This window comes from Alligator sinensis, unplaced genomic scaffold (genome assembly GCF_000455745.1).
Source record: "Alligator sinensis unplaced genomic scaffold, ASM45574v1 scaffold215_3, whole genome shotgun sequence".
Lineage (NCBI taxonomy): Eukaryota > Metazoa > Chordata > Crocodylia > Alligatoridae > Alligator > Alligator sinensis.
Genome location: NW_005842175.1, coordinates 1,890,981 through 1,901,298, shown reverse-complemented (window position 1 = coordinate 1,901,298; position 10,318 = coordinate 1,890,981). Strand labels below are relative to the sequence as shown.

General features: G+C 49.1%; 1 protein-coding gene across 4 annotated transcripts in view; it reads left to right on the top strand.

Annotated features, from left to right (window-relative positions):
• The first annotated feature begins 7,884 nt into the window (after nucleotides 1–7,884).
• Nucleotides 7,885–10,318, top strand: part of TOM1 (target of myb1 membrane trafficking protein) — a 20,176-nt gene continuing 17,742 nt past the window's right edge. The window contains exons 1-2 of one of the 4 annotated variants that reach the window (XM_025206851.1): nucleotides 7,885–8,022; nucleotides 8,719–8,803. In XM_025206851.1, the coding sequence (XP_025062636.1) occupies nucleotides 8,766–8,803 (38 nt within the window). In that variant the 5' untranslated portion in view covers nucleotides 7,885–8,022; nucleotides 8,719–8,765. The remainder of the gene's footprint in view (nucleotides 8,023–8,718; nucleotides 8,804–10,318) is intronic. The other 3 variants (XM_025206852.1, XM_006025989.3, XM_006025992.3) reach the window with 3 other exon arrangements.

Below are 10,318 nucleotides of genomic sequence, written 5' to 3'. Positions count from 1 at the left end.
TACGCCCTCTCTAAGGCGGGGTTGACGCGACTTCAGCCAATGGGGAAGTGACGGTGCTTTGATTGACGGCGCGCTGCCACCAATAGGAAGGGGCCAGAGACGTGGAACCCTAGCGGCCGCCCTCCCAGCCACTCCCCGCGCGAGGGGGTCGCGGGCGGCAGAGAAAGTTTCCCGCATTAGAAGGTGCCGCGACCTGAGCCCCGCCCCCTGCGGGCAGGCGGGACAGTAATTGGCTGCTTGACATCCGTCCCTCCCCCTGGCTTTCTTTGGCCAGAAGCTGCTCCCTGATTGGGTGGGGAGGCATGGGGTGTCCCTGGAGGAAGGGGGGTGTGGCGGGTACCCTTGGGTGCAGGCTGCACCTCACTCTCAGTATGGAGCAGGGCCCTGCGCTCTCGCTCCCTAGGTTTTAGGCTACCCCCAAGGCATTGGCTCCTTGCAGATCCAGAACCAGCTGCTGGGCGCAGGGGTGGGTGGCGCATCCGTTGCCTGGTATTGGAGCAGTGCCATGTATCCCCCCCAGCCCTGGCACCAGAAACCCCTCCCCAGAGCGCTGTCTCCCCTGCCAGTGCCCCCTGCCTCCAGCAGCTCCTCACAGAGTTACCCCCTAGGCAGGGAAGCTTCTGCAAAACCCATGGAAATCGGGCCAGACTGGACATGTGTCTGTCGTGTCATTGGCTTGGCACAGATCAGCGTTATAATGCGGATGCCATGGCCCTGCGCTGCACAGGTTCTGGCCAGGATTGATTTCTGCTACCAGCGCTAGACACCTGCCTCAGCTTTTTGCAGGATTGGGGGTTTGTTTTATTGCAGGGTGGATTTACTACCATGTTGGGTTTTTTTAGGAAGATGACCCCTCATTATCCCCTGCCCCATGAAGGCTCTAGTAAGGCAGAGAGTCAGAGCTACCAGTTAAGCCCAAAAACGTGGAGGGAGCATGATTGGGCCTAATCCGAGACCTTGCACAACTTTAGAGAACAGCGTTCCCTGTCGTCATATTAGTCATTTAACCTGAGAGAAGAGCAGGGAGGTACTACTCTAAAGAGAAGGGGCACAAAGAAACTGTAGACAAGAATGGAAAATTGTTTTGGAGCTGAAATACAAAAAAGGGTAGGAGAGACGGGGCAGGGAGCGGGGTGTTCCCAGGAAGTTTTAAAAGGGGTTAGGTACTATTTTCTCCTATGGTTCTCCATGTATGGTCTTTCTACATATGTGTGTGTGTGTGTGTGTGTGTGTGTAAAATAGGAATTAGGTTTTCAGAGATTTGTCTTTCTGACAGCTGCCTTGATTGCTGGTCCTCTCTCTCTCTCTCAGCCTTTCTGTTCCACAGTGTTTTGGGTCAGATTGCCTCTTGCAGACTGACTGTCTGAAGCCACTGGGTAACTGAACCAATGACAAGTGGAGTGCATGTTCATCACAGAAATCGCCGACCGGCAGCCTCTCCTGTACACATGGACACCTGTGTTCCTTTCCCCATAGAGCATTTGTGTACATTCCTCCTTTACAGCTGTTCCCCACCAGCCCTTTTCTCTCTTCTATTCTCGGCTTTCCCCAGTGACCAAAACCCTCTGTTACCCATCTTCCTAACCAACCAAAAGTTTCCAGTGGGCTTCCTAGTCCTGCCTTGCCATGACATTCTGTCCTAATCAGCTTCTTACTCAGACCTCATTACTGTAATATCTGAATGCCCTCTAGTAGCAACATGACTAACATTAGTCATAGGTTTGGTCTCATCCTCTCCCAGTGGGGGAGAAGTCTGTGCTGTGAAGCATATTTGGAACTGTGCACATGTCCCCAGACATGCACTCATATTGCTAGTGTTGAGCACCCAGGCAGTTGTCATGTTTTTACACCTCAAAAGTGTTGTTCTCCCTGCCCCCACATTCATTTTTTTATGAGTGCCACTCATTTCAAAGAGACCAAAGAATGACACAAGCTATATTAATAGAGCAGTGCTGCACACTGGGAGGATGGGCAGCAGCTGGGCATGCAGCTTGCAACCCATTAATGTGGGGGAAAAGGATCAGTTTGGCTTAATCGTATAAGGGCATGTTCCTTCAGGGATGAAAAGGTGGGTGTGATTTTTATTTTTGTATTTGTTTCATCCATGCAGACAGGCTCTGTTTAGTGGAGGAGCATTCTCACAGATGCTTCTAGTGTAAATGGCCATTGCTTCCTGGAGTGAATGGAATTTGGTCTGGTTTGCTTTTTTTATTCGCTTCTAGATGCTGGTGGTTTCCACTCCCTTCCCTACCCCTAGATATTTTGATCAGAAGAGTACCCAGATTGTAAGCAGCTTCTCTCTGCTCATGATGGAAAAAACGGTTTGCAGCTGACCGCCAGCAACAAAGGGGAAGAGGTCAGAGTAGTCAGGGCTGGTAATGGAAGAATCGGAGCGGAGAGCCCAGTGTTGGCAGTGCCTTGCATGCATCAGATGGAGAAGAAGGGTTATGAGAGCCCACAAGAGTGGAAGCCTTGTAGACAGTAAGGAAGAAGCTGGGCTGCACCTGGTTGTGAGTTATCAGAAGTGATGGGGATACAGCAAGGAACCATTGGTGGGAGTGCTTTCCCTCTTTGGAGTTCTGCCTAGCAAAATTCTTGTGACAAGAATAAATATTATTAACCTCACCTGACAGATGAGTGAACCCAAGGCACAGAGGGTGGCTTGCCCAGAGTCTCATGGCAGATCAGTGCTCTGGATACAGACCCCAACTCCACAGTGGAGCCCCGAAGTCTTGACCAATTTAAAGCCACGGTTTCAGGCTGTCTACAGCCTCTGAAGGCTAATCATGCAGTTCCCTAAAGGGCAACATGAATGAAGTGTGTCAATGTGTCTCCATGATTTACAAAGTTATAAAACACCTTGAGAAGAAAGATATTTTTTAGTTTATAACACAAATGTTTTGCATGCATGGGGTGCCTGCATCTGAAAATATTTATCAGCTTTCCAAATTTTGTTCCAAGTCCCCCTTGAGGTAGGAAATTTGAAGTCAGAAAATAGTAGTGTCCTCTTTATTTTGCAATCAGAGAAACAGGGGTGATGGGAAACTTAATGATTTGCCCTGTGTCTCCGAGTGAGTTGGTTGCTGAGAGCTGGATTCTCTTGTCTTCTGATCTTATAATTTAACCACAGGATCAACCTCTGTCTTGTAATATCCCACAGGCTTTTCCCAGTCAACCTGGTTAGAACTTTTTTTTTTTTTTTTAATTAAAGTTTGCCCAGGAAAAGAACCTCCAAATCCCCAGAAAAAACACTCAGACTATAAACTGTATGGATTTTTTGTATGTCAGAGAGGATTTCTGGGCTCTCTATCAAATGCTATGTAGTTCTTGGACAAAGTTGGTTGGCACCCACAGGCGAGTTAGTCTCTAAGGTGCCACCCTGCCCTGCCTTCTGTCTAATAACTACAAGAAATCCTACTGTGGAGAAACACATTAATACAAGGAAGGAAGCTTTCCATGGGTTGCAAGCCCCAGAAGTCTGAGGGTAAGGGGTAGGGAATCATTGATACTGTCCAGCCCTGGGCCCTGACACTTGGAGCTTAGAGAAAATTACCACATCCGTGCAGAGGGTGGGGTAGGAAAGGTCTGCTATTGATAATGGAGAGGATAAGGAGAATAGGGATAGAAGTGAGGAAGCAGAGAAGAGTCTGTTTTTCAGGGAAAACTAAGGGAAAGGGGATGGCAATGGCCAGAGAAGCTTTGGGGCCCACTGCTGTGGTGTGCAGAAGGGAGCCAATAAAAATAAAACATGCCTAAGCCCCTGCAAGGAATATAAGGAAAAAAGGGAAGATGATGCACTATTTCCCTAACCCACCACCTCATAGTCCCTTCATCCTGGCTCTGTGGGATTGGAGTTTCAGGAGTGGGAAGGCTAAAGAAGCAAAGAGCAGCCCCTTCCTCCTTGACACTTCAATGCTGATGCTGCTGAGATAAGTGTTAACAGTTCCTTTATGACCGCACCTCCACGCACACCCCCTGAGGAGAGAAGTCAGAGAGCAGGAGCTGTCTGAGGAGACATGTGCTTCCTAAAAAGCTACGCTGCCTGATGGGAGGAGACCATAGGCAGAAATGCAAGGGACAAATCTCCGCTGTATTCAAGCAACGTGTCTGTGGATGCTTAGCCTTGCCTTGTGTCCTCAACCCTTTCTGTAAAATGGAAACCTTTCCCATTATGCAGCTCACGTCTGAACTGTGGAGTCCTGCCTGCGCCTGTGTGTCCTCTCCCACGGTCCGCCACCAGAGGAGAGGGTGTGGGCAGGGATTGTAAGGTACAAAGGAAGGTGGGGAGAACTTGGATTCGGGTGCTGTGTCTCTGGTGCTGCTTTCTCGTGGATCTCCAAAGTCGTGATTCCATGAAAAGCGGCTCACTCCCAAATCGGAGGAAAGCGTGCGGGAATAGTGTGCCCCTGCTACTTTGCAAAGCTGTTCAAAACTGGCGAGGATAAAGCACTATAGGGAATGCTGGCAGAGGGCGTGGACTAGATCACAGGATAAAGTGTGAGGAGAAGGTAGTAGACTCTAACCTGCTAACAGACGGTTTCTGAGATGAGAAGTTCCTGGAGGCTGACTGGCTGGAGGGGGATGCGAACAGATTTCATAGATTTCGTAGACGGTAGGGCTGGAAGGGACCTCGGAAGATCATCGGGTCCAGCCCCCTGTCCCAGGGGCAGGAAGTCAGCTGGGGTCAAAGGATCCCAGCAAGATAAGTGTCAAACAGGGTTGGTTTTATTTTGTGGGGGTGAGGTGAGGAGGCGAGGCAGATGTCACAGAGGGTGCTTGGTGCCTTTTATCTCAAGTTCCTCAGTTTCCCTGCCACCTTTACTGTATGCCACAGGATTGGCTGGATGGCATCATAAATCCGTCAACAAGCCCTCCCCAACTATGGAGATGAGACAATAGGCTGGGAAAGGAAGAAAGGTCAGATTCTATCATAGTATGAACTGGGTCAACTCCATTGTACCGCTCATCCCAGGTCTGGCATTAGCTCCCAAGCTTTAGAACAGGACTGGCTTTGATAACTTAGCCAGATTAAGTAGGATCATTCCAAACTCCAGCTGAAAGGAATATTCTTTGTTAACATCATCCTTGGCACCGACTGCCATTTGATGTAGAAAGACTAAAGAGGACAAGTTGGGAGCATGCTAGAGCCTTAGACATCTGGACTAACCTGACTGGCCTGTAAAGCAATCCAGCTTCACAACGTTTGGTAGCGTAAGATGAACCCCAACATTGCCACACCCGGGATGCGGGCTTGCTGCCAAAATAAAGCGGTGCTGAAGTTTCTGCAGGACAGACATGCTGTCAGCTCACCGTGTTCAGCAGCCAGTCAGGTTTGTGTGCACCAGTGACCCCTACATGAGAAATAATCAGTGGCCAATCGCATTCCAGCTCTTGTAACTCCTGTTTTTAAAAACTTGCTGCTGTTGTGCTCAGTGGCTGGGCTCCCGGGGATCATGTTGCATGAACTGTGGACAGCTCATGTGCTAATTACAGCTTCTGAAGCAGGGCCTGGCATACTGATCCATCATGTGACCAATAAGTAGACTTTGTTTTTCCCCGAAGCTCCAACTGAAGGGTAAAGAGGAGGATTTCCTTTCTCAGGAAGGACTCCAGCTTCTCTTATTAATCTTGGGTAGTGCCGTGCTGCAGAGAAGCATTAGAAGGGAGTTAACTCCAGCTCTCCCTTAGGCCTTTTTAAAATCAGCTGGTCCAGCCCTTCACCTGTATAGCCTTCTAGTGCTTTGTCACAGTTGCATATTGTCTGTGTGTCTGGTTGCTGCCTCTTTGCTCTCAGACTTTTGCTTTCTTCCATGTTATGGTTGTATAAGGGCGACGCTGTAGTTGTGATGGTCCTTGCCTCTCGCTTCATTTCTGGATCATCACGGCTACATCACTCTTGCACTGCTCAGAGTTTTGAGCATCCCTTGATATTTTTTTGTCAAGCTTTTCACCTTCCAAAGCATATCACCAGCTGCTGTTGGACAGGGTGCCAGAATCAGTGGCCTGTTGCTTGATTGCAGGAAAGCCAGTTGTGTCCATACCGGTTGCTTGCTTGGAGTCCTCTCTTCCTTGTAAGTGAGTGGCCGGGCTAGAGGAGCATGTGGGGTTGGTTTGCATTTCTTCCTGAAAAGTAAACGCCATCCAGACCTTGAAAGCGTGTCTGTGCAGGACAAGCAGTGCTACAAGTCACCCTATGAAATCTGGCTCGGGAAGGTGGGGGCACAGTGTCTGGGGATCCTGGTCAGGGTTGTTGAGGAAGGATATTGAAGGGAGAGGCTTGGAGGAACTCTTGAACTGAAAGGAAGGCTTCATGGTTAGGAGCAGCTTTCCCTCCACCCCACCGTCCCATTTCTCTTGCTGCCAAGGATTCTCCAGCAGCCCCTTCCACCTGTGATCTGTTGCATTTGTGGGGAGGACAAAACAGGCTAGTCTTGCCCAAGGTCTTTCCAGCGTAGCAAGGGCAGTATGACTTGTGCCCTTCAATGCAGAAGGTGACACATTGCGATGGAACTTCTGATGACGTTGGCATTTGTGCTGGGTTGGTAGTGGGCAGGATGTGCTGACTGGCGTATTAGAGGAGACGGTAAGGAGGATGTCCTAAGGAACCATTTATTTATGATTCATTCCTGAAGGGGTAAAAGATCACTTGACCTACCAAGGAGCCTTCAGGGGGCTGCACAGAGCCTCCGTACAGCAGATTAGCCAGAACTTTGAAAACCACAGTTGCTACCATGGTTTTCTGTGGCCTCTTGTTCCCTGTTCTGCCTGCCTCCATCTTGTGCTGGCAGCCCAGCTGAATCCATGGGTACCCACTTTTTGCCCAGTCAAGAGAGGTATATTGAGGCCCAAAGGCTGCATTAAACATCAGCATGCAGCTGACCTGATTTTTGGAGTGTGGGTATGAACAAATTTGCCTTTCGGTAGCTTAGAGCAGTGGCCTCCTTCCCCTTTGAAGCATGTATCGCCTGTTTGGATCTGACTTAAGTCTGCATAATCCTGTAGTGAGCCAAGATTGTTAGGTCTGTCTATACCCTATGCTAGAAAATGGCCTGCCTGGGTTTATCATTTCCATGAGAAGTATATCTGTATGAAAGGTGAAGGTAGCAATGAGCTGGACTGCTGAGTATGCAGTGGATTGCACTTTGCCCTCCCCTGAGATAGTGGTACTGTATCCCAACATGCAGGGAACTGTGTAAGGTAGGGATAGTTTCAGACAACCCTGGAGCTAAAGTCTTCCCTAATCCATCTCTCTTTTCTCTTATCTTTTCCCATTCCATCACCAGTAGGCAGGGCTGCATGGCAGCTTAATAAATGAGACAAGGAAAGAGAGAGCAAGAGATCATTAGGTGTTGCTCTATCAGCAGAGTGGGTATCTCAAAGATACGGAGAGAAGGCAGATTGGCAAAGAGGGCTGTTCTGAATGGGAAGAGGAAGGGGAGCCAGGACACCAAGGACCAGGTTTTCACAAAAATGCTCAGAACACTTCAGTGTTTCAGGCTTTTGCAAAACCTGAACCTTCATCTGGTATCTAAACAGGCCTGTGCTCTTTTGAAACCTTGGCCCCATGTGATCAATGAACACTGTGGAAGACAGGAGGGCAGGCAGAGAGCCTGCATGTTCCCTAATGTTTTTCTGTGCGCTGTCTTCCATTTGCTTCTACCCCCCTGACTTTGCAATGGAGAGAGCCCCAGCTGCCTGCCATGATATTCGCTTTTATCTGCAGGCTGGCAGTGTTCCTAGGCAAGTGGTACTCCCATCACCAAGCCTGGGGTGGGACTGAGGTTTAGCTGATTGCTGGGTGGAGGCCCTAGTAACTCTGGGTAATAACAGCTTGTTGCTCAACTCTTTGCCATGAATAACAGCATAGCACACTCAGAAACTCTAAATTAAAGGGGACGTGGTCAAAGAGGAATTCAAATTGCCCTGATGCAGTCCTGCGGTTGACTCCCCTGCATACGCTGTAGAGACCAAAGGACCATGTTTTAGTGCCCTTTGAAGAGAAGCTTAAAGATCAAATAGCAGGTACGGTTTTTTTGTTGTGGCTCTTGTGTCAAAAAACAAAAGGGCTTGATTCTTCTCTTATTTAGCATGGAGCTAATTCAGAATTATTCCATGTGAATTAAACTGGGTTTAGTGGCAGATGGATCAGGCCCAATAGAGCATTTTTATCCTTTGCTAGCTACAGAGCAGTAGCAAAACAAATAGTTCCTGGAGCAGTGACATTGTATTGTGGAGTCAGGTAGTCATGCCTCCCCCTGGACTGTGCCAATTCAGAGAGAGAAAGAAAAAGATAACGTATGTGCATGCGCACATACATGTACATATATAATGTACAGTGAACAAAAGGGACAGGAAAAGCTGATACAGAACCCCCCACCCCCCCCGAGGCATACAGGTTAAGGGCATAACTCAACTGCATAATAGGCTGTCAATCCCAGTTTGTCTCCTGTTGTAACAAACCCCCAGTTACCTACTTGTTGATTAAGGGCATAAATCAGTTAGGTGCATAGCATCTTTCATCCCCATTATCTGCTTTGTAACTCCTTGTACTCCCCACGGTTCCCTACTTACTCTGGTTGCAATGGTGTTCCTCTCTTCAACCATGTCAGGACAGTGAAAGAAAAGCGCCAGCCTGTGGGTCCAGGTTTCTCATAGGTGGTTCTGAACAGCAGCCCAGAGCCTTTTCTTATCTTTGTCCTGTACCTTTTCTTTTTCTAGAGAAAGCCACTGATGGATCCCTGCAGAATGAAGACTGGGCCCTCAACATGGAGATTTGCGACATCGTGAACGAGACAGAGGAAGGGTAAGGGAGCTGGTGTGGATGTGCCTCCAGCAACACAAGCATGCACCCTGTACAGCAGTGCTTCTCAAACTATCTGATGTGGCGGACCGGCAATTTTTTTTCCAGTAGGCCAGGGACTGATGCCCGGTTCAGCCGGTGGCAGCAACTGTGTGTAACAGTGCTACACAAATGCGCGACCGGCTGTTTCTTTTGCTTTCCTCATCTCGCACAACGTGACCTCACCTGGAGTGTTGGAACGTACGAACTGTGGCGCTATGACATACCAATGTTATGCTTCTGAAAATATATTTATTTCTTTCCTGGCAACTCGCTGCGGACCGGCGACCGGTGACTGGTCCACAGACCAGCACTTTGAGAAGCACTGCTGTACAGTAAAATCCCCTGAGGAACCTTGGCTTGAGTGAAATGAAAATACCACATCCCTGGCTGCTCTCAGTCTCTGCTGTGCTAGGGAGACTTGTAGATACAGCACAGCTACTCGTCCTAGCTAGAGACTCCATTCGATGCTACCCAGAATCCTTTATGTGAGCATGACGAGCAGTTTATTGACCAGGCCATTGAGTCTGTTACAAGCACCCTGGCTCAAGCCATTTTGCATCCCCTTTCCCAAAAGAAAGTTATTTATCCTGATATGTCCCTTCTTTGTTGCCCTCTCTTTTGGGAGTTTGACCATATCCAGACTGGTAACTGAAGGGACTTGGAAAATCTCAGCCTACCATTCAGTTCTTTGACTTTATCCAAGCCCAGCCGGGGATGTGTGCTCAGGTATTTGCATATAGAATAAATTGGCCATGTTCAATAGGGTGGGAGGTCCCAGGTCCCCTCTCCCTGATGAGCAGCTGTAGAATGAGACCTTCAGAAATCTGGAGCATGCCAGACACGCTGGCTCCAGGCCCTGTAAATAACCTGCACCAGGGAGCTGGTGAACTCCGCAGGGGCCACTCCCTCTAGCTGCAGAAATGTCAAGAGCAGCATGCAGTGGGAGCAGTGAAATCCAAAACAGGGGAATCTCTGCCCCCTTCCACTGCCCACCCCCTCCCCCCCCAAAGGGTGATGGTAGCTAGGCCCAGTTTCCAGTTACACCACTTGTCATTTTTCTGAGTCACCTGTCTCCGCCAGTCATGCCCTTCAGTCAGGTATTCATATGTTCCCACAGTTCAGAACATAGCCCTGACCTCCACTTCCCATGCTATTTCAGTTCTGGGCTCCAGATGGCTCAGCTGATGTACCTCAATCCTGTTGTACAGTGCTTCCTCTACTTGTGCTCTATCCATCAGCATCCCTCCTCCCATACAACGTGACCAGTCTACTCCATTCCTGCCCTGCATTGCCACTGGCTCTTCTAGTCCTGGCCTCCCCCTTTGCTCTACCAGTGTATCTCATTCCTCTCCTTAGACACCCAGTACTATGCCAGCCTTGGCCCTACCCTATCACAGCTTGTTTGTGTACTTCAGTCCAGCATCCTGCCCTCATACAGTGTTGCAGCACCATCCTGGCCCAGCACATCCAGCCTTT